At 46.6% G+C, this 27,251-nt stretch overlaps 2 protein-coding genes across 2 annotated transcripts in view; both read right to left on the bottom strand.

The window, feature by feature from the left end:
* Window positions 1-24,873, bottom strand: part of LOC1280042 (LIM/homeobox protein Lhx3) — a 42,303-nt gene extending 17,430 nt beyond the window's left edge. Inside the window, exon 1 of the mRNA XM_061656494.1 lies at window positions 23,582-24,873. Coding sequence (XP_061512478.1) covers window positions 23,582-24,032 — 451 coding nt within the window. The 5' untranslated portion in view covers window positions 24,033-24,873. The remainder of the gene's footprint in view (window positions 1-23,581) is intronic.
* On the bottom strand, window positions 12,367-14,014 carry LOC3291899 (uncharacterized). Its single transcript, XM_553008.4, has 3 exons — window positions 13,896-14,014; window positions 12,697-13,818; window positions 12,367-12,625 (listed from the first exon to the last, which is right to left on the bottom strand). Exons 1-3 carry the CDS (start codon window positions 13,938-13,940, stop codon window positions 12,443-12,445), a joined length of 1,350 nt encoding a protein of 449 aa, XP_553008.3. The 5' UTR covers window positions 13,941-14,014; the 3' UTR covers window positions 12,367-12,442.
* Window positions 24,874-27,251: the final 2,378 nt, after the last annotated feature.

The following is a 27,251-nucleotide window of genomic DNA, read 5'->3' on the forward strand; positions in this document are numbered from 1 at the left end:
GATGTTTTCCCCTTGTTTTGGCTAACAAGCAGTTCCCTAACAAGCAGGAGAGAAAGCGTTTACGGATGCTGCAAGGGAGCGGAGAGGGTTCGGTGACAACCGTGGCAACAAATGGTCCCAGAGCGGGGTGACGAAGGCCGGAGCGAGGGACAAATATGTTTGTTTTAGCATAGAAATGACTCCTCGAGCGATCTCGGCGCAGCTCGACAGCGGGCTTTCCCCTCGCTAAAGGGGCGGACAAACTTCGGCCAAACTAACTTTGACATCTCGATCTCGGTGGCGGGTAAAACCCAGCCAGAGAGCGTATCGCAACAGATTGCCGGATCTGCTTGCGAACGCAAACAAACCCCGCAGGAAGCCAACTAGCGTGCTCGAGGAAGCCACCCCGTGCGTATCCCTTGGTGGCTGTGGCAACCGTAAAAGGGGGAAACCCTCAGCTCGCGAATCTCTGTAACCGGGGTTTGGAAAACAAACACACATCCGCTTGAAAAAGGCCGAGAGGGCCACGGGATGATAATTAAATTAATCATATAAATTTTTACTGCAGAAACCAGAGCGAAACAATAAAATTGTTTATTTATATTTATGGGCTTCGCGTAGGTTTTTTATTGATTCTAGACTTTAACAGGCCATTTTGGGCGCCTTCGGCACTGTAACGAAGCTGTGTGATGAGTTTTGTGCTATAAGGACAAGAGGAACCAGATGAATATTCATCCCATTTATTTAACAGGACCAAACTGCTGCACCAGCTCGCTCTGTTTGCTGAGTAGCGGTTGCTGACATCGTTAACTCTGCTCCAGAGACCAGCCATGGTTCATGGTACATTTAAGCCGTACAGATGCTGGAAACCACTCAAGAACCGGCATAACGGCGGAGAATCCTTGGACAGTTTTCCACCGAAGTCCATTGTCGCAAACGATTTTATACGATTATGGTGAAATTAAGCTGCACCATCCAATTGGGACAAAGGATTGTAACGTTCTGGGTAAAAGTGTCCCCCTCTCTAGCTGCAGGGACGGACGAACATCGTGAGAACTTCAATACGTTTCTCATCCACCAGTGCGCGCCAGTGCGATTAGATTTCAATCGATCCCACAGACTCCACATGAAGCCCTTTGGCTGCTGCTTACGACTATAATTACTGTCGCAAATCTCCGACCCTACGCTTGTCCTTTTCCACGGTGACCACCGAGCCCGATATTGCCCGTCGTAATTGAATACTGTGACGATCAAAATCTGCCGCTCGCGGGTGTGTGTTCGTTCCCGGTGCGGCTAGGAAGGAAACATGAAACCGCGTCACGTTGCTAGACTTGCCCTAGAACCCCTAGCCAGTGCAATCAGCAAGCGGAATCGACCGTGGGCTGCAGGTCGCGTGCTGAGCCCGTGGCTGAGTACCGTCAGGACGTCATGTGGAGGACGGTTTGATTCCCCGAAGACCCCGACACACACACACTGAAGGTGGCCCAGCGCTCAGACTACCCCATTCCAGAGTGGTTTTCCCTCGGGCAGATTATATTGAATTAGTTTTGATAATTTTTCATACTTCCGTGGCACACAGCACACACACCGTGCTTGGAAGATCCCCTGGGAGTGTCCATGATACCGGGCCAGGTTCTTTATCGATCCTTCTCGATGGTGAGGCTCCTCGAGACGGCATTCATTCCTCACCCATCAAGAACCAGGGTGGGATTGGAGTTGTCTCCTTCAGTGTTCAACTGTGAAGAGCACACTCTTGCAAGAAAGTCAGCACTAATCTAGGCATTTGTTACACACGAGGTATGGTGTCCGTCCCTCGTTGTTGTGACCGGCTTGGACAATGCTGACACAGCACACAGCAGTCCTACAAACCGTTCCCTATCGCTTTTGCTAGCTTTGGGTTCGCTTTTGTGAATGTGTGTGTCTGAGTGCAGTCCCGGTGACAAAGGCGTTTTTGTTCCGCCAAACAAAAGAACCTCCAAAGACATACAGCGCGCGGACGGTGCACACGGGCGCGGATGGAATAGAGCACATGTTAGGTACAGCATTTGGTATGTGTGTATTTGTATGTATCTGTGTGTGTGCATCAGTTCTATTGTGTGCGGAAAATGAATGGAAAATCGTAAAATTAAAAAGTCGTTCATTTGGACGGCCCTGTCGGTGTCCCCCCCCCCCACCGGGTGCTGCTACTGGTTGGGAGAGCAAAGAAGGGCTGCCGCCCGCGTACACATCAACGCTCATGAATGCGGGGAATGCCGGTTGCGCAAGCACAATGGTGCGCTTCGGTAACGATCCAGATCGCAGGGGCCCGGCCACACACACACATCTGTCCCGGTGTACAGAGGTGCAATTGAACAAAGTTTGCCAGTTGGCGTTGGATTGGTTGTGTTTTGTTTTGCAGGGTTTATTTGCCCAAAAACCTCACCAGTGAGTGATACCGGGCCCTACAGTGACACACGCTGACATGGAAGATCAAAGCATGTGGAGGAGTCTATTGATGAGATGTCAAAAAGATGTTGTTCGAAAGAAAAACACGTTGTCAAAACGTACGCAGCATGTTGCATCGATTGAAGCTTTGTGAAAGCGTATTTTGACACATGTCCTTGTTTTTTGGGAGGAAAGATTGTTACTGGAGAGGTACCAAGTCAAACCAATGTTCACATCTCTGATAAAGTTATTTATTTATTTGAAAGGAAAACGCAACACAAAAAAGCCTAGATTACGAGGGGGTTTCATATACAAACAATAATGTTTGTTGTACACAGAAATAGAAACATTACAAACATGACTTAATCCTCCCCGGCTTATTGATAATAGCGCATTTGTCAACCCAGTGATTATGCCCGCACGTGACTGCAGATAATAGATTCTGGAGAGTGTTTGTGTACCGGCTTCGATGATCAACATTCGATGATTTGGGAGATGCTTTCTTGAAAGCGACAACACACACACACACACACACAAGCCCTATAATTTGCCAAGTCCCCATTACCGATCGCGGGTGTGAAGATTGCGGGTGCCATACGTTGCCGAATGACCGAAAAATAACCACTTTCCAGGGCTGCCCCTACGAGCCAGTTTAATGCGACCATTACGTTTCTGGGCACGCACAGCACACAAACACGCTCAGTTCCAAAGAACGTGTACCAGCTGACGTCACGTTGGGAAACCGTAAACGCAAAGGGGGAACAAATGGGTCGAAAATCTGCGCCACGCGTCCGGTGATGCGCACGCCTTGCTACGCCCTCTCCCTGGGGTTGAGGGCGATTCAGCGCGCTTCCAGCTGACGCGTGGCAGGCCAAGGTTGCCCCCTACTACTACAACTCCCGCCGAGTGTGTGCATGTGTGTATGGTGAGTTTCGTCTCGTGAGTGATTAATGTGGATCGATTATCGACTGCCGTGGGACTGCGGTGGGAGTCTGCTTGAAGGCAGAGTCGCCAGCGTTTGGCACGCTCCGCTAATTTAATTACAATCTTTCGGTACGGATCTTTACGCCTCAAGAGAGCGAAAGCAAGCGTGTGCCTGTGTGGCTGTCAAGTGCGATGCACCAGGCCCGGGCCCAGGACCGGGTGACAAAAAGCAGCGTGAAAATGGAATAGCCCTCCATTAGCACGTCCGCTGGGAGACGTTCCTTTCGTGAGCGGAGGACAACTGCACACCAAATCCGGCAAAACGTTCTTGTGGAGTGGTCGCGTGCAGTGTCCGGGGCCGAACCAGCCCGGCTACAATCGGCAACAAATGTACGTGTTACGTTCGCGATTATTAAATTCGTAACGGACGTGTCAAATTGTAAATTCGCGTGGTGCGCGATCACCTTAATCTAGAAACCGGGTACGCTACGTGTAAAAGCGGAATAAAAATGCGTCACAAAGACTAACATGCGGCACTCACGCGTACGTACACTTATGTGCTAATTATCCTCGGAAAGGATACACTAACACCCTAAAAATGTATGGGCTTCCGGGGGTATAAAAGGGGCCGAACTTTTAATAAACAAAGCATTCGGAGTTTGCAACTCTAAGAAACTTCGCCTTTTTTAATTTTGCATATTCGGATCACGAAAGAAATCTCTCATCCCTCTTCACCCCCTTCTGCGGCATAGGCTCCTCAAATTACTTGAGAGAGCAACTAGCGGGAAGGTTGATTACTGGTGTCGAACGGTTGAGAAGATCGCTGTTACCCGAGCGGGTTTGACTAACAAGGCCGCATCCTTCGCGTGGCCCACAGATCCGTTCGCCGTCGTAACAGTACGAGTGAGCAAGATTGTGTGTGTTTGTTTTGAATCGTTGCCAAAGGAGATTCAAAACAAGTTAATCCTTTTGAATGACACAAACGTTTCCCGAGGGCAAGTTGGTTCCGTAAATGAAGAAAACCATTTGCACAGAAGTCGGGGAGGATTCTGTGAGTCAGTAATCCGGTGCGGAAAGATGTGATTGTGCAATTTGTAAGACGTCGGACGAGTGTATGCCTTGAGTGCGTCTGGAATCTTGCCTGGCAAAGGCAAACGTCCACCGCCATCACAGCCCTATAATCCCAATTAGAGCCCCTGGGCTCCAGGCAAGTCAACTCCATCACACTTCGCGCCGACCGACCGACTTCCCCAGGACTGCTTGAGGTCTGGTGCAGTTTGGTCAGGACGTGCTGGTCACTGGAAATGCGGCAAAAGGGTGACTTAATTTGTTTGGATCTTATCAAACTTTCATGATCATCCATTTGTGGAGCCTTCTGGCCCATTACGCAAGGCTGTGCTGGGGGGTGGTAAGATTATGATCGGTGATTACAAGAGGGTAGTCACTTGAGTGCTATCGAGGAGGGAGGCACTCCGGAGGCTTCCGTTTCGGCGAAAATGGCTGTTCTGCTAGCGATGGTAGGGAAATGACAAAATAACAACCTCCACCTTCTCCATCTTCTTCGGGCTCCGTTTTCCATCAATTCCCTCAATGCGTTAGGTGCTAATAGTGGTGTGGTGCCCACTTCCGAGCTCATTATTTATGCAGATGATTTTATTATAAACATACGGCATGGAAACGTTCTTCCGTTCTTCCGTCGCCGGAAAATTGGAGTGAACGGGGCAAGCGCATTCCATGCCTTGTCGTGACTGTTTCGATTACAGGCCAGCGAGCCTGCACCCTGGATGAGGTCAGGTCAGCAATGCACTTTCGATTGCAGCCACCAGCAAGTCCTTCGGGAACGTTCGGATCAGGGAACCATCCCGCCTAGAACAGACCATCCTCGTAATTTGTTTTTAATTAGGAACGCACCGGAACCACGAACCACGCGCGATAGGCCACGGCAAACGGTCATCGTCAGGCCCCCAGCGTGGCTAATGCGAATAATTGGATGATGATGATTGCCATCGGGGAAAAGGGCAATATTTAAAACGCTCAAAACATTACACAGCCACTAATGGAGAGTGTACGGCAGGGACCATATCCAGGTGTAATTGTGGCAAGTTGCTTTGGTGGAGTGGTGCTGGCAAAAGTAACTACAACGCTTACAAGTCTTCTTGCCTGATTGCCATAACTTCATAAGTCGCAGGAGAAGCTTTTACGATATTGCAAGGCATCTTCAAAATGGTAAAGTTGCATATCGAGCAGCAAAAATTGCATCGTACTGCACTTTATGCTGCGTTTCCAGGAAGTCGTCCAATCACTTTTACGGCACTCTCGAAGAAGCTCCGAAGCAAAAGGGATGCAATTTGTGGGGTGTAATATGAGGGAAAGTTTCCCCAGTTTCTTGTAGATCGCTTTAGTTCTCGGAATTGCTTGTATTGCCGTTAAGCAAGCAGTTTGTTCCTGTGCGAATGTGCTTTCATCTATAAAGCAGCCGGCTTGCTGTTTGCATCTATGTCGATCGAACGGGAATTGCGCTCGCAAAAATAGCGTTATTTTATAGCGTAATCATTCCGTTGCGATGAAATTAACCGATTAAACTTTACAACTTTTCGGTACGGTCATCCGTAGTACTCTGAGTGTTCACTTTTGGACGTTCAAAAGGACAATTATCCCATCGAGCCAATCGCACAAAAAGGGGTTTCTATGAAGCGGGGTTTATTGTGTGAAAAAATAAAACAAAACAATTAAATTGATTCCATCGAAATCGAACTGAGCACTTAACCGAGGCACTGCAGCTTGATGCGGCCGCGTGCTGATGTTACCCGGTGGTTGGGGGGAAAACACACACACACACACACAAATGGCAAATTTATTTGTTTTATCACTTATAACGCAATAAAACGTAATATTTATCGCTCCGCCAGCGGCGGGATGGGCTCTGTGGCTGAATGTTTCGAAAGCGGTACAAAATCGAGCTATTAAATTACGCTTAATTCGTTTAAACTAACTCCACACAAGTTATGAAGAGTGTGTGTGTATGTCTGTGTACAACGAGTGGTTCTTGAGGGTTGATCATCCTTCGGTGAAATATGATCCTTCACGCTGACATTGAGCGTTACAAATGGAAGGTGTGAACGCTCGTACGCGAGGATCCTTGTTTCGATCGCGTCCCTTGTTCCCTCATCCCTAGTCCAATGTGTCATTGCCCGGAAGGGCCGTTTGTTAATTTTATTGCCTTTTTCCTCCGCTCGGGGGGTTCGTTTTTTTGTACCAAAAGCCGAACAACTTTGGAGTGTGCACATGTGCAATAAATAGCTATCATCTACCATACCCCGTTCCCTTTCCGCGACAGAAAAGCTGGATCCCTGTTTTGTGACTGCCTGGCTTTTCCCCGCTGAAAACCAGCCACACGACACAGACACACACACAACAAACACACAGTAGGAAAAGTCAGCTCAGACAAACACAGCACGCGCTGCGGTGTTTTCGAGAATGACAGTACATAAAACATTATTACGCACTCGGACGGGTGTGACATTTACACGGCGGGATGCCACACCGCCCGGTACCAGCAACACCGGACCGCATACACACATCCGGCAGGAACACCCGCAGCGATCAGGACCTTTTTCCTGCCGTTCCGTTGAAACACAGAATAACAACAGCGACAAAAAAGCGAAACGGGGACGCCCGAAAATGGGTTCGTCCCGATTTTGTTGGGTAAATAAAACACGTTGACACACGCGGCCAGTGCGGCTGGTGCGCGTGACAAGTGGCGGCAGGCTGGCGGTTCGGAATGTACGTTAGCACGGGTTTTTCCTTCCGTTTTGGGAGTCGCTCGACACCGAAGTAACCCGTTGAGCGGTGAACGATGAACAGTTTAATGGAGGCGCACGGTTAGCTTGAGAGCGAAAAAGCAAAAACTCCCCTGCGGTGGACTCCGGGAGCAGTCGTTGAAGCCGTGGCTTCGAGGAGGTTTTTTTTCTGGACGGGTTGGTGTGCAGCTTCTTCAGCAGGCAATAAATTAAACCGTTTGTGCATGTAACCATGGGGGATCCGCGAACCGGGAGATGGCACAAATGGTTCCGGTGCGCTGCTGGTGGTAACAGGGCGAAAAATGGACACGATCATAAATCAACGAACGCGCACGGGAGAAAAGATAGGCCGTGAAATGAAATGCACTTTTATGCAAGAACCTGTTTCTTCGCATGTTTTTGGAAAGCAAGAGCAGCACGGCAGTGTGACTTATATGGTAGGAGAAGTGGGAAATGGATTTGTTTTTTGGTAACGATAATGATACAAGCTTGCGAGAAATATACCCAGAATATGTATTGCTCTACTATTAAGCAATCATATTGTGTAATAAGATCTTATGAGGAATTGTTACTGGGAGACTCTGTCGTTCATGAAGAATGATGTCACGGTCTAATGCTGAATTTTGAGTAACTCCATATGCCCATTAATTCTTCGTACAAACGAGCAGAGAATGAAGTCATCACGTTCACCTGTTAATAATCACAGGAATTTGAGGTTTCTGTTAAACATCAACATGACTGTTTTAGTATCGTTGAACTTCTTATCTCTCCAAAATGAATTCAAGATTCAAGTACAAGAATTCACCCAGGAATTTTTCAGGGATTCAAATCGCCTTAGAAAGCGTGAAATGTCTAGTGACATAGTGACAACATTATAAAGAAACTTTGTCATTTGATGTTCGAATGTCACAAAATCTTCCTCAGAAATCATAGTACGTACATCTGATAACATAAAAGATATTTGGAATTCGGAATAGATTGATAAAACAATTCTGGATAACTGTGTTGAAGCGATGTGGTGAATCGATGATCCATAACTCTCAGGTGAAATTTCAAAAATTCATTTTTGCTTCCAATGCTTTTACCATTTCACAGAACAGTCCCCCCTTGCACGTTGAATAACGTTCGTTTATCTAAATCCAGGTTTCTCCAAAAAGCAACTACTCGTGTCTTATTTTTCGAAAATCGCTTCAACATCTATGTGATTCACAACGTCCATGACACTGACCCACATTTAACGCTCACATAAACGCTAGTGTCCGATAAGCAGCACACCCGGTAGCAGGGCAGCGGGTACCGAATTGACCATCGAATAATCGACCCACTGCGAGTGTCAGAAAATGGGACAAAGCCAGCGAACACCACACCTTGGAAAATGTACGCCACACATGTGAAGGGTAGGGCACACAGACACACATACTCACATATCATTCAATCTACTCGAGCCAAGAGCGAGGTGAGGTTATAAATAAAATTGGATACAATCCCCGCTTAATGCAATATTGTGCCGGAAGTGGGTGGCCGGTGGGTGAGTCCGAACTCAAAGCGGCTAATTCAAGCTCAATCGAATGTGGAATCTTCAAACCGGGTGGAAAACGCGAGCCGTGCGGGAACAAGGCTGGTGAGCTCACACATCATTATTGGTAAGGTTTTGGGGTGATAAAGGTTGGGCAGGAATGGAGGATGGTTGGAAAAGAGTTGCAAACCGCCCTTTTTCCCAGACCGAACCGCGCCTGGGTCAGTGTGAATCGGGTTTTCTACAATCGGCCCCCTTGTTTCGGATGATAATCGCCGGAAGTATTGGAAAAACCTCAAACCAGAGCAATCGGAGCAGGCGAGCGGAGATGGTTTTGAGCAGCCGCCGAGTTTGCCAATCGATCGATCGACGTTTACAGATCGTAAACAAAGCGTTCGCGCCACACAGAGAGGTTGTGGTTTTTGTGTGTTTCTTGTTCGGCCGAAAAGCTGGGAGTGTCTTACAGCATTTGTGTGCGCGTGTGTAGCCGCTGTGCAGTACATAATATAGAAAATAGATACATTGTGAAACAGACAATGATATCAATTTAACTTTTGAAAAATTGATCAAAAACACATTTAACATAAATTGTTATATATTTTGATAAAAAGTTTCGTATAAATAATTATACAAAAGAACAAAGAAGTTATGTTGCTAAAATAATACCATTTTTCATTGAAATAATTCTAGAAATTGCTTCTAATAATACTTCCCTCTTGAGGTAACCCAATATACATCAGGTTTGTTATTATCATTTTAATTAAATACAAAAATCTGTAATATATTTGCTGGTTGCAACGATGAATGCAAATTGTTGTAATATTTAAACATCGATTCGTTTTTGTTTCCTAGTTGTTTTGTTTTAAAAGACAAAAGTTGAGCTTTATAATGTCTCCTAAATTAGTGCAAGTCTTGTTTTGAGTTTCATTAGAAACCTAATAATAGAGTTATGTATTGAAGGCGACCACAAAAAATTACTTAAACCCCTGGAAACGTTAAGGTTTCCCTAAAAACTCAAATGATATTTAAAAAAACGAACACATGATAAAGGTGAAACACCTCACCCTCTTAAACAATCTCCGAACTTTTGACATTTTTTGCTATTTATTATAGCACATTCCATTTCACTTTGAGTGTATTGCTTTCCCCAGTTTGGATGACATTTATGAAGTAATGTGTTTCACAAAAAATCCACAAAGTCGTGTTCGGTTTTTTTTTGCCTCCCGTGTGGTGTTCATTTTTCTTTAAATTATTGTCCACCTCGCCCAAAATCCCTCGCTTCGCTACAACCTTAACACATGTGTGCATGTGTGTGTTAGTGTTTCTAGTAATGGTATCCCCTTTTTTTGTTGGTGTGTTTTGAAAAATACTTTTACATATCGTTCCATTTTTTGTTGTTGCTACTTCTGTCCTGCATTTTGGGTCGCTCGTGAAGTAAAAACTCGCCCCACAGGACAACCCTCCCAGGCTAGGGCTAGCAGGGTTGCGTTTCGCAGCAGACATGCAGGGAACGGAGGTATGAATGAATCTTTGTTCGGGGGTTTTTAAGCCCCCCTGGAAAACGCACACAACAACAGCAACCGTGCCGGGGAGGGATTCCGTTCGGGAGTTTATGACTTTTTGTTTTCGGTCACGTCTCGGTCAATCCGACCGAGGCGTGGTTTATGAGAGGGTGCCGGCGATGATTCTAACGCATCATGAAATATTCATACATGGAGTTTCCATTCTCTATTCTCATTTTTTTACAAAGAATTTTGTTTTGGTTTTGAAAACGGATGTGTTATCCTTCCACCCCGGATTGTCTTGGCTGTCGGAGAAAAAGGCGGACATCGTTTGTGGTGAACAAAAAAAAATGGAACGAAAAAAAATGGCGCAAAACGAAAAGAAACGCGACTGTAGTCGATAAAGAAGGCGACTGCATTGTTTGAGAAATTATGTGAAAGGTTAATATACAGCCGTTTGCTTTTTATTAGTGCGCGTTTTATGGTTCGCATAGGGGGTTTTTATTTTTGTGTGAGAAGATGTTGGGTTTTGCCGGCAGTAATGGAATTTAAAAACAAACGATAAGGGAGAATGGTAAATAACACGCTATCATTTGTCGAGGAACGGATTGGTTGTGGTACGGATTAAGGGTTGAAAGCCATGCCGCATAACGCTGCTTAATCATGGCGAATGACATATTGTGGCAAATTTTAGTAATCATATTTTTTATCCAGTTGGGATAAGGGCATGGAAATAATGAGGTGAAAACATAAAAATCTTTTGTTGTTAAGTGTGTTTGGGAGATTAAACTTTAGTTGAATTGGAACTTCAATTAGTGCATTTTGATAAATTATTATAAATTGGCATAATTGTTTTTAAATTTTCAACTAACAATGTAATAAAGGCTTTAATGTTATAAACAATTTATAATTGTTATTGTCTACGTTTGTCAGTCTCTCAAGCACGTTTTAAAAATGTCATTTTAACAACTGATGATTGCTGTTTACATAATAATCCTTTTCTGTAGTGTTGATCAAATTACGCATAAAAAACCTACTTCTAACTGCTTCAGTTCACAACAAGCTCCTCTTCAGCCACCTAATTTACAGATTAAAAAGTGAACGATCGCTTGAGCATAATCACCATTCACGACGCATCACTAAACGTAAACAAATCTAACACCCTCGAAGCCAACGTCAAGTTGGCTCCTACTGCCTGTTAACTCACCCCACAGCCACAAAATACAAAATAGAAAACCTCTCACCATAAGGACTCGCCAACACTCGCGTAACAAAAATCCTTCCGATGAAGTGAACGCAAACAAAGGGAAAACTCTTTTCCCTCCTTCCCTTCCCTCGGTTGGTTCAGCGAGTTGGTCTAATTCGTCCTTCATATCGCCTCACTCACTCATTGTCACCCACCCATCGATCTCATCACACACACACACGCGACATCCATCAAACCAAATTCCAGACGTTTGGTTTTTACCGTCATTCAATTATTCACCGGCTTTTTCACTTTTTCCCCCTCGCCTGGTGGGCAGAACAGGGCAATGGGGAATGGTAGCGTGTGGCAAAGCTAAACATTAATCCACGTGCACATGGATGGGCAATGTGTGCTGTATAGTATACTGCATGTCCGTAATAATGGGTTGCTTCCTTCCGCTATTTTGTACTTTGGGTGTTGCTCGATGAAAGGATGTGGGGGGGAAATAGGAAGCAAAAGAGCCCGATAGGCAACAGCAACCACAGCAGCAGCAGCAACAAAAAACAACAGAAAAGGGAGTAGTTCCCCTCGTTCCATTTTCTCGCCACCACCGTTGACCGTGTTTGGCGCGACGTTCCCGGAGAATGCATTAGGATATCATTATCGAAATAAATAACCACAGATGGTGTACGGTACGGTTAAATGGATTCTTCCCCCTTCACCCCCCTCGGACCCAATCGTTATTGGGTGGGCGAATGAAATATAGGGAACAAAAAACACAGGACAGGATGGAAAGGAGTCTCTCTGATTTACGCTCCCCGATTGAGGGCGAGGAAAGCCGACAGAGAACAATTTGTTCGTGTAAATTTTAATTGATCCAGCGAAGTAGTTCCGTGACGTTGTGTGATTGGCATTGCAATCGTTTTTCCCCGGTATTTAAAATCAGCTATACACCGCCTCGTTTTTTTATTGAAAAGGAGGATTTCAATGAGTAAAACAATGTCCCAAAGGGACGATCACGTTTGACTGATCAGGTCGTTAGAGTCATTCAGTTGTATTAATTTATTTTTTTTTGTAGTACATTAGCGTTAGGTTATAACACTTAGATGTATTAATAAGACATTTTAACACACTTGTCAAAGTTGGCAGACATATCCAACACTTGTACCATCTCAACCTCGTATTTAGAAGAAATGCAGCTGAGCAGCTGCTCTCGGTACGACGCTAAATCAACCGTGAAAGCTTTCACCGCATCTGTGCTTGCTTTTATGAGATCCACCGTCTCGCTATAGACCTGGGAGAAAAGATGTATTAAAAAGAGCGAATTAAGAGACAATTACTATGAAACAAATCCTTTCTAATTACCAAAGAGCAATCGCCATCAGTACAAGCGATCGCTGTTTGCAGTCCCTCAAAGATTTCACGCTGAAGATGTCCAATTTTCTGACGATAAACCATGGTCGAGTCGTACAGCGGCGCAGTAGCTTCGTTCGAGCAGAGCGCCACCGAACCTAAACTAGCTCCAGCAACTGTTTGCGTACGGGGGACCAGATTCAACACACATTCGTAGTGCCGCACGTAGGGGCGCAACATTTCCATGCCCGACGAGTGCAGCCCGTACGACGTGTACAGGATGTTTTGTACGACTTCTCCGAAGCGATCGTTTCCTTTGCGCGTCGTCGACTGTAGATCGTCGAGTGTGGTGCGGATAAAGTTGTCTACCTGGTCGTAGAACTCTTCGGGTGCATTTTTTACACTCTCAGGAAGATGCTCTGGTGCTCCGGTGCCAACCATGGTTCGAAACAGCTGACGTCCCTGTGATGCTTCGTCTTGAAACCGCGTTGATGCCGTTCGCAAGGCAGCACCGTACAGTTGATTGTAGGATCTTATGAGCTGGCCAATAGCCTGAAGCTCTTTCAGTGCCGTCGCCTCCATGTCCGGTGGAAAGAAAATGGCTCTCAGATAGTATTCTAGCTTTTCGACGCTCGAAACTATGTGCACTGCCACTGTCGCGACCATTGCCTGGCTGGTGGCGCCTGACAGAAAGTTATTAATTGCCCGAAGATCATCAAACTCCAGAGTGTCTTTTTCGAACTGCACCTTCTTCAAGTGCTCGCTCATGGTGTGCTTCAGCTGCTTCATATCGGGCGTAGCGCTCTCTTTCCCAAAGTATTCAGGAAAGCGGAACTCAGAGTCACACAAACTCTGCTGGATCTCGTCGAGCGCCTCGGCTAGCTGTTGCATTTGAAAGGTATCATTAGCTTGGAACAGTTCCGTGATCGTCTTCGTTGCATTTTGGGCAACGTTAAGAGAGCCACGGACACTGTGTAGCGCTTCGGAGACATTGTAGGTAAGTGGTAGCTGCGTTTCCAGTGTCACTTCTGACAGCGAGTGTGCACTAACACGAAGTACATTCCGAAGGTACTCCAGCGTTGGCAGATAGTCGAGCGGGTCGGGCAAGGGAGCGGTGAGACACCCGCCGGTACACTGTAAGCAAAATGGGATGCAAACGAACAGGGTGTAACGATGGTCGAAAATTGAATCACCTGAACCACTTCACTAACCACTAGCACTAGCACAACAAGAACTCTTCTAGGGAAAACATTCATCTTGGGGAAGAACTCGACACCTACTGCACGCGTTCCAGTACACAAGTACAAACGCTTGAGCCGTGCGCGAGCAGTTTGACTCTTTTATATCTTAACACAAAAACTCGATTGCATTTCGGGCAGCACTCCGTTGGGTGTACCCACCATTGCACAACGGTTTGTTGTTCCATGTTGCTGTTTGAATAGTTGCAACATAGCTGCAACCGAGTGCACCTGTTTAATCTGGAGCATACTTTGTGGGAGCACCTTGTCGAACCGGTGTCGATCTCCGGGGAAATATATCTTCGTTAATGCACCGTCATCTAGGGGGAGTGATATGAGCTACGCTAACTCCGCAGCACCAAGCCAAGCCTCCACGGGGCAGTGTTGTTTTAATACCGATGCAGTACTGTAGCGCTACAACATAAGCGATAAGCGACCGATAAAGGACTACTGCATTGAACCCCGGGCAGCTTTACGCTTAGGTACGAATGGTCAATGGGTACTGATAAAGCGATGCATGAGTTTTAGTGGGGGGTTTTGTTTGGGCTGGAAAAATTGACAGTTGAAAGTTCATGGCGTTGAAAGTATTAATATTGCGTTTTATGTCATATGTTATTGGTCATGATGTTGCGTTGGTATTGTCAACATCATTTCAATATATTTTTTTTTATTCACGAGGAACGGTCCAAAAAGGCCGTATTGCTTAAAATCATTTCAATATTTCACAGTGCTTAATTTTGCTCCAGAAACATACCAACTCATCAGGTAGTCTAGCAATTTAAAGTCTATCTTTCCTGAGCACGTGTTCAACGAGCACTCTCTCTCTTTCTCTCAAACCATGCAAGTTTCCCCTAACCAAACGTCCGCACGTCACGGTACTTCATATAAAGAATTAAATGCAAATAAGATTTATGAATTGGGTAAATATTTGCGCTCTTGCCACTCCTAACGAACCAAGCGCAAACAAAACAGACGCTCTTCGGCGACTGAGGTTTGCTTCGAAACGCTATGCAGGGAGATACATGCAGACCCCACCTTTCGGTGTATTTTCATGTTTTTGCGTCGCTCCAGTTACTCTCCCGACGGACAGGAGCTACCTGACATCAAAGTAAGTGCCAAAATGTTTGCACAAGTGTTTGTGTGAGGTGAGGTTGCATTAGAGCATCAAACCAACTAGACAGACCACAACAAGGCACAACTGGAAAACTGATCCATTTTCCTAGCATGACAGGCAACCGAACACAAAACGCACCAGTGGCACCAGAGCAAATAGTGTTCGTTCATTGTGGTGGTTTTATCAGCGGTTTCAAATATCTGTCACCATCGGATGATACTTTGGCTTAGTTTTAATAATTCATCCCATTCATCCGAACAAATGGTTAGCTACACGGGCCCGGGAAGCGACTGGAAGGCGGGGGTACGCGATTAGTTGGACTTTAGTGTCCGGACAAGTCAACCCATTGGATAGCAACCTAAACCATAGCAGATAGGTTGGTGGTGCCGTGTTTGGTGAGACGGGTCGGTTGGCCGCATTGTCGGAAACGCAGTAATGCGCCCGTAAGGGGCAACGGTATGTCAGGTTCGGTACAAAAATGGAATGCCTCGGGACGCCATCCCTGCCAGCGGTTTGTCATATCCTGGGCAAGGCAAAACACAAACATAGAAAATGGCTGCGCATGCGAACGTTGTATGTTGCTTTTCCCCCATCTCGTTGGATCAGCGGGTGAGATCCGGGCGTTGGAACCGGAAACGAAGCTTACTATGGGATGTCGGACAGCCAAGCTGTCAGGGACGCGACGGGTAAATTCAACATGGCGTTGACATCTTCCCTCGGGACAGGCGCGTCTGGTTGGATGGTGTAAGAATGTGCGTTTTTTCTCTCTTTCGTTTGCAAAACATTACATTGTATTAGAGAACACTTCAACGTTTAAAGGCTATAGAAAAGATCACACTTCAAAACTAATGACTAGCGATGGTTCTTTAAACAAAACATGGAACCAAAAATTCTTTCATGCAATGTTGTTGGAATAGTTTATAGAGGCTTAGGCTCCAACGGAGTTCTTTCGCCTTTTGTCTTTCATGCAATCAAGTTTAACCAACAGCTATTCAAATTAATTGGTTTTCCAACAAATCTTCCATAATAGTCATCTCGTGTACAAAAACACTCACATTTTCGCCAACGTAACAAAACCAAACACTCGCAAGGGTCGTCTTTTAGATCACCTTCCGCAGAACCATATGGTCATCTGTCGTAAATCGTCGGTGTGCTCCTGATTTATGAGTGACATTTGGCCGCTATCGTTCGGCCAGAGAATACCCCTACCATCCATGCACTTATGCAACGACAAAAACACTCATCGCAAAAGGGATAAAAAGCGGCAACAAACCCAACCTTTTCCCCAAGGGTTCAAGTTTCAATGTATTGGAAAAAATCCATTCCCTCACCATACCGACATGCGATCAAGGTGCAAAAAAAACAGCTAGAAAGGTAAACCAGGAACAGAACGAAACACTAGACACAAGGTGGTGGCTGGTCATCGCACATACACATATGAGAAATATATGCGGTACACACCCTAAGCGCTGCTAAGTGGTAACACAGCACACTCCCCTTTTCGCGTGGCAATGGATAATTTTTCGGATGACCCCTGAGCAAGGAGTCAGCACGCGCGTTCGTGCACAGACGCATCCTGAACGCTCATTAACACCGGTAGTAGTAGAAGGTAGGACAGTGAAGGCAGATAGTGTGTGAAAAGACAATAGCCGAGGAAAATAAAAAGGTGCATTGATGTCTACATAAATTGAATTTTATGTTCTTCTTCTCAGAATTACTTCAGAATTTCTCTTAAAAGAAAATCATTGTGATAGAGTCTGATAAATAATCATTTATCTACAATATAGTGAAATATTAGTTCGGAAGGAACAAAGAGCATCATCCAAACTAGAATATATTTTGTTCAGTAACTTAAAAGACTGACATAAAACAAAAGATTTGATCACAAATGGTGTTTTTGTTCAATGTTGAATCTTTTTCAAGGCACTATTTCGAATGAGTTTGATCAACTCCAACAACTTCCAGGCTTTAGCCTATAAATTGCACCACACTGTACACAATCCTGTACGATTTGTATTCATTACCCTCCAACCAATTCTTCCACGTTCAGGACGCATCTTTTTTTTCCTCTCTACCAGGGGACCTAACCTTGCAGTCTGGCAACTACCTACAACTTCCGTGCGCAAAGGACGATTAATGAGTCAACCCCTGGGGTCGGTGTACGGGATCGGCTAAAGCTGTAAAAAATGGTCTGCAACGCTATAAAACGCATCGGCCCGTGACCAAGGGGTGGGGGAAAAGGCAGAGTATGATGCTACCGCTTTGGAAGAGTCGCAATGGATACCATGCCGCCATATCGCTTCCTTCCGGAACCATATGGTTGATGGAAGTGTGCTGTCTGTTTTTGTTTTCCTGACTCCAAATTCTTATGCTAATCGTCTGGTTTAGCATAGCGGAGAGTGGGTGTAATGCGATCACACAGGACACGTCAGCTTTGAGAGATGCCCTAAATATACAGACGCACCTCTTGAAGCTCCGTGTACTTTACCGTCTTATGTTACAGCAAGGTACGGTGCACAAGATAAACGACAGGCCTTTAAGATAAGACGACAATTTGAATGCTTGTAAATGCAAATGGATAAGACAAAAATAACTATCTCGATCCACGATTGATCATATTCTAGTGCTGTGTTGATTCTGTCTTTCCGTTCTCAAATCTTTTCCTCTTCACATTCACCATGCTCATGAAGAATCGATTCAATTCCCATCCAGCACTAAACAAACTTTTCCCACACTTTACAAACGTTTTGAGCTCATAACAACACCAACTACACCAACCGGAGCAGAGTAATTGCATGGGAAGTGCCACCGGCTTGCCCAACCGCAGGACCTCGGGTGTGTTGGGCTTTCAAACTGCGCGACGAACTGTATCGGTTTGCCTTTTTATCGCCCGTGCTCGAAGTCGGCCTCGATTGCCTGCGGCGCCCGTGTACACGTGCCCGTGAAAATAGCGTATAAATGAACAATGGCCCTCGAGACTCGATAAATATTATGTTTCAAAACATCCGCCCGGTAACGGTGGTTGTGGGCACACCACAGCGCCGTGCGTGTGGCCACGCGCCTACGGATCATGTTCGCGCGCCTGCAATGTCCTTTGCCTCAAAAGCATTAAGAAGGGCGTTTGTTGTTTGTTGCATTTATTTTTTTTTCCCCTTCCAAGTGATCCATGCCGGGTGAAATGGCAAAAAGAAACTTGTTTCATGATGACGAAGACAAATCACACCCTTTTTCCGTGATGTTTCAGGCAAACAATTGGGACACAATGGCACTTTAGAGTGCTTGTAGGGTGTGTGGTAGAGCTGAAACTATTTTCTAAACAATCTATGCGATGGAATGGGACACAAGGAAAAGTTTTTCAGCTCTACAAAAACATTGCCGGGTGATAGGGATGGACAAAAGTTTCCTCAACAAAAAATGCTGACTAAAAAGCTAAATGACCCAATCTTCAATTGTCTTTTTTGAGCTGTATTAACAAGAAGACATGCAAAAAAGCTCTTCAGAAGTAAAAAAGTACAAAAAAACGAAGCAGATGTTGGCAATGCGTATCGAATAGGCAAACAATTATTGGCAAATCTGGCAAGGATAAGGAAGCACGGCAACTGGAAAAAATCAACTACCACCACCAGCAGCACACGCCCTGCAGGCAAAAACTATTTAAACAACCAGTTTTCACACATTCAATTAGAGGGTTGTGGCTTCTCCCCGTTCAAGCTACGAAATGCACGTCCACACGTGGTCACGTGCGTACACAGGGCTTTCCTTTCCTTCGTTCGCCTATTTTTTCCCACTCCAGTGGGAAAACCGACGTTCCGGGGGTCGAGTGCGTTAATTCTCGTCCATCGATCCGGCCCTCCCGGGGCTGTTGATTTTGCGTTCGTAAAAGTGGTCAGCCGTTGATGGAAGAAGAAATAAAACAAACCTCTCGCCTCGGGAGCCTCCAGCTGGTGGTGGTAATTGTTAGTACAGTGGTTGTTACCGGAAACTAATGAATGCAGCGGCGTCGGCCACGTGGCTGCACCATCCCTGCCGCGAAGCGTGTCGATGGTTTGTGGCAATGCACATTTTCTCGCTCGCTCGATGTGATTTTCAATTTCCGGTATCCCTCACGGATGAAAGCGAAAAACACTTGATCGCGGTTGGGTACGTGTGGACGAACTCTTCTTTTTTACGTACACTCGAAAGCCCGCGTCGTTATTGAGTGCGAGCTTCAAAAAAAGAACATTCAAGGATCAGGTGGATTATCCAGTTGTTGGTTATCGGAGGTTAACGTGGTGGTGGGACGGGATTTACTGGCTACAGAGTAGACGACGTTTAGATTGCGTATCGAGTCGACACCGTAGACAACGGACCGGTTTAGCACTGCTCGTGTCCATCACTGATAAGACACTGTGGGATTAGGGATTGTACAAAACGGGTATGGCACATGGGAATGCAGTTTTTGGGTAGCTTAAAGGTCGTAAAATTGTTTATATACGAGCTTTCTTTCCATTTTGAAAATAGCTTGAAGAAGAATGTCAAGAATAGAAAGCTAGGCTGTCAAATTTCCAATATAATTTATACGAGTGTCTCTAAGAAACCTAAATTAAATTGTTATCTTAGCTCTGATGCTTCGTTTGCCTAATTGAATTTCATCCCAATTGGTCAGCAATCCGTGGCAGCTCAATCAAGTGCGCCCTTCCCGATTTGAAGGCTGTCAATCGAAACGCGACTTCAATCTAAAACGATCGCCACTGGGGTAAATAAATAAAACGCTTCCAGACGTCAGCTGATAACAGGTTGCGAGCGAACAATTGGGCAATAAATCAGAAAACATAATTAATACTTTCATCCGATATCGATAGCTCCGTATAATCAATCTGAGCCTTATTGACGTTGTATATTGCCTTGCTCACAAGATTGGAAGGGGCTCAGGCCGCTAGAGAATGTAGGCATGCCTTCAACGACCCAATTCCAGTGGTACTTCAATGGTGGCGCTTTCCCATTCTGGTCCCAAACAGTCTGGGGGTTGGATCGAAAAACGGTGGCAATAGGAAAATTTGAGAAATAAAAATACCTCACAATTTGGGGCATGAGGAAGTTCCCTTCCAACGATTCTATTAGCGTTTGCGATGATTGAAGAGCAAACATCACTATGACAATTGTGACAAATCAATAGCCTGCATGGCTGAATTGCTTCCCAAAAGCCCAACACACATCGTGATGCATCCAATTTGCTTCCCGTCCTGAGTGCACTGGAAGTGCATTCGACATTTCACCAAATTATCGAGATTAAACCTCAACCCCTTCGGGGAGGGGAGCTTTAAAATGCATCGGTTTAGATGGTTCCCTCCTCCCGGTCTCTTGTCAAATAGTGGCTCCATTTCATGCTGATCGAATTGAATATTTCACCAAAACAGTCACCAACCCCGGTCGGTTCTGGTGAGGAAAGGCGAGCGGTAAAGGCAAATAGCCCATTTGGTGGAGTAGACTGTGTGTACGATAGTTTGTACGATCCATCAAATTGATTGGTTGACGATCTGTGCGAGCTGTGCGAAGATGCGGACGTACACGCGGACAGCAGCGCGCAAGAGCGCGTTTCGCTTGTCAGGCGTGCGACGGAGGCGCCACGAGCCATCGATTGCACAAATTTCATAAGGGTGCCTCCGACGTAAGGCGACTTCATTTTGACAACCCTGATGCGGGGTAAGACTGACCGTGCTCGGGCAGGTGCACGGTTGAATCCCGCGACCGGATCCATGATTGCCGTGGACGAGCAGCGGTCGAGAGACTCATGGAGGGAGGGACCAGTAGTCTCGATCCCCAACCGCCGTCCGTGCCGAAAGGTTCCGGGACATCAATTAGCGGTGGTCGATCCCATCCATCAAACGGTTGGCATGTTATCTGATAGACGCCAGGCAGGCACTGGCAGGCAGTCACAAGCGCAGTGGCGCTGTTCGACATGTTCTAAGAAGTAGAACATCGTCTATCGGCGTAACTCGGCCCATTTGCTCAAATGTTCAAACACGCTCGGAAAACAGGTAACCGTGTACGGTCGCTGTCGCCACCAAACACGGTTCCTTTTATTTTGCAATAAAACGGCACATTACATAATGGCCGCGAGGGCCGAGCGGCTGCAGTGTGGAACGCATCTCACAAACCATTTGCTGGTATCGCACCACCGTCACGAGTCGCCTGCATTGCAGGAGGAAAGCAAAGATTTCATTTCTGGTTGCTACCGGCTGCTGGACACTTCCGGCGATAAGGTACCATACCATGAATTTTGACGTTGATTAGAGGTTAAGGGTTTTTTTTGGTGGAGTGTTGTTTGGCATCTCCCCGACAGTGCAACGAAAACTGGCACGCGAGTAACTGATAACCTTTGCCCCTCGATCGGCCGAAGAGAGTCTTAGGCCTAGGGACGATTGACATTTACTTTCCCGCTTTCCGAGGCACCGAGAAATATGCAAACATTTTATTGCGCTTTTTAGCCGGTATGAACGTTTGAACCCCGTATGACCTTCATTACCGAAATTTCGCTTGAGACGGGCTGTAATTCGTCTGGCGAACTTTGGCGAATGCTTTGGAACGTTTTTTTTCTCCTACTCACTGCACACATCACATCCGTTTGTTTGATTTATGTTGGTGAGGTCTTGTCGAAACGGTACGCTCTAGCGATTTTTGATTGGCCTAGGTTTTCTGCAATCGCGTCCTATGTCCATTGATTCCGAAAAATCACTCAAAAGTGATAGTTACAGTTGCATGCAAATCGGGGAATTGAGAATTTAATAAAAAAAAACTGTCATTAGAACCTACAGACAACAATACTAATCGTAGTATTGCGTAGGCATTTCTAGGAAGTGCGTTTTGATCGTGATAACATCGTCTGAGGTGATCCTTATCGAACGATCTTGCTTGACAAGGGACCAAGAAAACGTGCACTATTGGAAAGTTTTTCCTGACCTTGGGTGCGGTGTGATAAAATATCTCTGGTGCTCTCGAAAGAATGTCTTAGGGCAGCTGCAAAACGTTGGAGTCCTATCGATCGCATAATTTCGGTAGTTATTGATCTGTGCAAGAAGAAGAAAGTGAGAGAAGAGAGTGGTGGTACATGCGATCAGATAGCTCCCGGGCAACTTTGTACCTGATACTTGATAAAGTGATGCGAACGAAACTTTTTACTTATCTTACACCGTTTGCTGTAATGTCGCATATCTTTTCCACCCGATCGGGTGGGGTGCTGGGCACGACACCGATACGGTCGTTTTGTAAAACGATGCGTACCCAAGCTTGTAGTAGCATCCAGAGATGAGGAGATATCAAGAACGGTCCACCCGGGGGTGGTCTTTGGGCCGGAACTTCGCCAAAATACCATGGCTCTATCGGTAACTCAGGAAACTAATATCTTCCAAGACGCTAACACTGCGCCGATGCAAACAAACGCACCAACTACAAGTGTTCAAGGTTGCTCGGTTACGCGGTGTACTTGAGCGTAGCGTCTAAGACTCGGCGAATAGTACAATTCGTTGTTGTTTGTACAGCTCTCGATACACCAAATCCACCGACTACGGTGTTGTGGTGTAGCTGCTGAAGTGGCAGAAATGGGAGGGTATGTAATCCAAGCAGGGTGGGTCCATGGTTCCCGCCGGGTTCCGGCGCATGTGCCGCTGGATTGCGTTTGTGCACTTTCCGCGCTCTGTGACAATGTTCCACCGGCGCAAAAAGGTTGTTATCTAGTGCAAACAGACAAACACGCTGGAGTAGTAGATGCTGACGCTGTCATCGCTTGGGTCGGGATTATCGGTGCGAGATTTGGGCAATATTAGCAAAGCGGCTTCCCACCCCAGTGCTACCCAACCATAGACGAAGGTCATGCGTAAATATTCTTTTACGGTACGGTACATAGAAGATAAATACAAAAAACACACGTTTGGTAATATTATTGACCGACTAGCATTCAATGGACTCCCGAACTGGTTCCAAAACTATGTCAAACCAATGACACTCGGTCATTTACCGATAAACATCCGTCCGTCAACGTCCCAAGTCGGCAAGTCGTGCTCTAGTACCATAAGCAGTCACAGCAAGCACGTTGCCGATAGATCTGAGAATTGAAGTTTGAACAAGTGGAACTGTCTTGTATATGTCACCGGTAGGTCCGATAGCGCGGATATCACCGGCATCATCATCATCGGTTGCGCGGTTCGCGTATCTTCTGCCCCACAGCGCGATGGCTAGCTGAAGATAATCGAACAACGGTTCAGGAACGGTGGAATGCGATTTCTCGCTTACGCGTTGCCTAATGTTGCCCTTTTCGGGGTTAGGGGAACCGAACCTACCGATGAAAAAATAAACGATATCTATTTCGGTGCCCACTTCTTCTTACAACTCATTCCCACCCGGTTGTTTTTTCCATCCCCCAGAAAAGGTAGCCCCCGATTTAGTAAGGCTTTGATTTGAAGATCCCCCAATGGTGGGTATTGATTTTTATGGCCCCGCTTAGTGCTTGTAGCGACTGCGACTAGCCGTGGATAGTCCGAGGGCGCGTTTATGGCGGGCTTGAACTTACCTTCGAGAGCCTTGTTACGTGATATCAGTGCCAATAGCATTTCGGGATTTGGATGATGATCCCCGAGAAGCTCTCCGGACAGGCCGGCGCCGATGGTGGAGCTTTGCCCGTGCAGTGCCGGAAGCCCGGTAAGACTGCCACCGCTCAGGCTACCGTGTCCGTTGCTGTTGCTGCTGCTGCTGCTGCTGTTGTTGCTACTACTGCTCGCGCTGTTCAGCTGCAGTGATCTCGTTGATCCGATGGAAAGTCCACCACCGTCGAGTGAGCCGATCGTACCGAGGCTTGTCTGTCCATTGGCCATCGAGTGACTCAGCAGGGATGAGTGGCCGGACCCGAGGGACGATGACGAATGTGCTAGCGGGAGCATCATGGAGGAGGGCAATGTCATCTGCGAGAGTGACATCGCATCGATACCGAGTGTCCCGCCGGCAGAGGACACGCACACGGACATTGAACTGGTTGCTGGTTCGGCAGGAAGGATATTTCTTTGACACTGTTTTCAAGCTTTTACAACACACGCGATTCTTTTGAAGTTTTTTCTTAAGATCACTTTTCACATCGTTGGTTTTGACATTCACTAAACACACAAACACTGACTCTGTTGAAAGTTTTCAGATACTTGATAAAACATTTTGTACAAAATAAATGCGCACACTCAAACACAGGAAATTCCTTCTAAAGTTGATCAAAAACTGACACACGATTCGTTCCGTGAACGAAAAAGACCATCTGCACCGGACCACTAACCAACGGCGACTAGATTGCAGTGGTTGCGTCGGTGTACACGAGGTGCGTGTACGTTGCAAAGTTGCAGGAACGAAGAAAAAAAACAACAACAACAACACAACCACCCCCTCAAACGTCACCGAACACGTTGGGGGGTTCTTCTACTTTCGATAACGACCATCCATGGTACACTTCTCACATACAGGTGAAAGTACGGCTCCTCCACAAACCAAGGGGTAAAGTGCGTGAAGGAGTTCGTCTTTCGTGGTGCCCTACCCGTCCCGTTTACCCCGAACCGTATGGGTTTTATCACCTTGCCTATGCAACGGGTAGCGAAAAAGGGTTTGGCTGCGTACCAAACCGAAACCACCGTTGTACCACTTGTCCACCGGGAACCGCGAAACGCACTTGTAGAACGCACTGCTGCTGCTGCTGCTGCTGCTGGCCCCGAAAACCCGACCGGCACGACCGAGAGACTAGACGACGCGACGTATAGCCGTCTGGGAAGAGTGCTACCGAACACCCGTACACAGCATAGAGCACTGTGCCATTGGCACTGTGGTGAAGAAGCGCCTGCTTATCACTTTCGAGACCCGGCCACCGCCACCCTGCCCATGTCCGCGGTACCCAAGACAACCCTCCAAGACAACGACCGTCGCGCGACGAGCTGATTGGAGCGATTTAGAAGTGTACCCCCGTAGTTCTAATTTGTGTATGTTGTGTGTAGCGTGGTTTTTTGCTGTTGTTGTTGTTGATATTGTTGCTTCCACTGTCACCAACTGGGCGCTATCGCAGCAGGCCACGGTAGCAGCAGAAGCACAGTATGTACCGGTGAATCTAATCGCTCGGAGGACACACGCTGTCATTACGCACTAACGGCTAGGGCGACCTCTGCAAGCAGCACCCCGAAGGAGGTCCTACTAATTGCGAACCTAATGGGGTAGTTCGCGGAGTGATAGTTACCCATAAAGATATCTCGTTTGTCTGTATCTCGGGGTGGGGCTTGAACATTCTAATGAGGTTCCTTTCGGTTGTTAAAGCGCTATGTGCTACAAGAACAACTTCTAATGACGCTCTACGCGGTCATCTCTCAAGACACCCAATGTCTATGCGTCCCTCTTGGCCCTAGAATAGCGATAACCGACTCCCTACAATTAGTATGCAAATTCTAACACTTCATTTACGGTCGGCTTAGAACATAGTAGTATGGTCGCACTTCTTTTCAACCACAAATGCAAATGGGCGAGCCGTAAAACGGGAGCTAATTTCCACGAATCTGACCCCGAGTCCCGCGAAGCGTCGGGGGATGATCGTTTCCTTACCACAAAACGGCACACGAAACCTTAGCTGATGGACGTGAAAGCGAAAGTGCCGAATCCCGTCGGCAGTAGGGCGAGCCCGAGTAAAAGTTTACCAATTAAAAAACATTTTCATTATGCGCGAGTTTTCCAACCTTTCCCTCCCCCTACCCCGTGTAAGGCTTTTAATTGGCAAACACACAGAGCAAACGGAGCAGCATGTGCGCGCTGTTTCGTTAATGTCTTTTGTGTGCCTTCCTTTTTTTTCTTGGGCTGCTTTCTTGAAGATCCAACACCTCGCACATCCCCGTCTGTAGAGTACGCGCTAGCAGACGACACCGGAAAACACGCGTACAAAACTAACCTCACAAACACGGCAGCGGACGACGGAGCCACGCTGGATGGCCCAGCGTGCTAGGGCGTTAGGACGAACTGTTTCGCTAATTCTGTGTCCGTTCCGAAAAGGAAGACGAGCGAACAGCGTGTGTCTTCTACCCCCCCCCCCCCCCCCCCCCCCATTCCGAGCTTTATTTGGCCGTCATTTTGTGTGCGTCACGGCTTCTCCCAAGTATACAGCACCAGCAGCGCCAGGAATTTCATAGCTCTTTTTGCCTTTTTTTGGCTTCTCCCGCACCGTTTACGAGCTGGTTGTCGAATTTTCACGGCTGCGCATTTCGGCACAGCGATGGTGGTTCCTTTTGCCCTTCGGTGAGGTTTTTATCCGGAGGTGGGAAGTGTGGGTTGGTGGGTTAAAATATCAAAAGAGCGAATCGGGCGACATTGGTTGGCTTCGGAGCGTTCGGAGAGATATGAGGATTTTTCTTTCTACTCTGTCCCTTTTCTCAGTTCCATGGCCGAAAGGGAAAATGGGTAAGATTTCCTCCCCACAACATCGCTTTCCCTGGTAGCCTTCCAAGCAGTGGAGATGTGTAGATGTATTGGTGTCTCTCACTAGCTCACCTATACAAACAAACACACCGTACAAAAAGGCTCCACCCCCGTTGCCATGGGCGATGTACCAACACCGGCGCAACCGTGCGTGTGACATGAGATCCGCACACCAATACAGAGGTAGCTTGGAAAAAACAGTCTTCCTATCTAGTCGCTATCTGTCTGTCTGCGTGTGTGTTTTCTGTGACATCGTTTTGGGATGTCGGGGGGACGGAGAAAATCCCCCTGAACGCCATTTCCATGCGTCACATACGCACACAAGTACGAGGCGCAGAGGCTGGGGTATGCTAATGTTGTGAACAGTTTTCCACACATTACGCATAGGTTCTTTCTCTCTCGCTCTCTCTGCACGTTAGTGTCCTACTGCGCTTGTTGGTTGTTGAAAGTGTCGCTGATAATACCGGAGCGTCCATTATCCTTTCAACATGCATTCGTAGGATAGAATGATTAACACGGCCGACACGTTCGACTGCTCTGTTCCCGATAGCTCACTGCCAGTGGAATTCGAAAGGGTTTTAAGGACAGTGCGTTGGGGATGGAGTACAGCAATAGACAGGATCACCTCGAAAATCTATCAACGAAAGGTCGTACACACCTGGTTGGCCATGGTTCCCGAGTTCGGGTGGCGAATGTGCGTTGAAACCCGAATTATCATGCCGGCGCGCGATTCCGCTGAAGGATGCTGATTGATAATC

This window comes from Anopheles gambiae, chromosome 3 (genome assembly GCF_943734735.2).
Source record: "Anopheles gambiae chromosome 3, idAnoGambNW_F1_1, whole genome shotgun sequence".
Classification (NCBI taxonomy): Eukaryota; Metazoa; Arthropoda; class Insecta; order Diptera; family Culicidae; genus Anopheles; species Anopheles gambiae.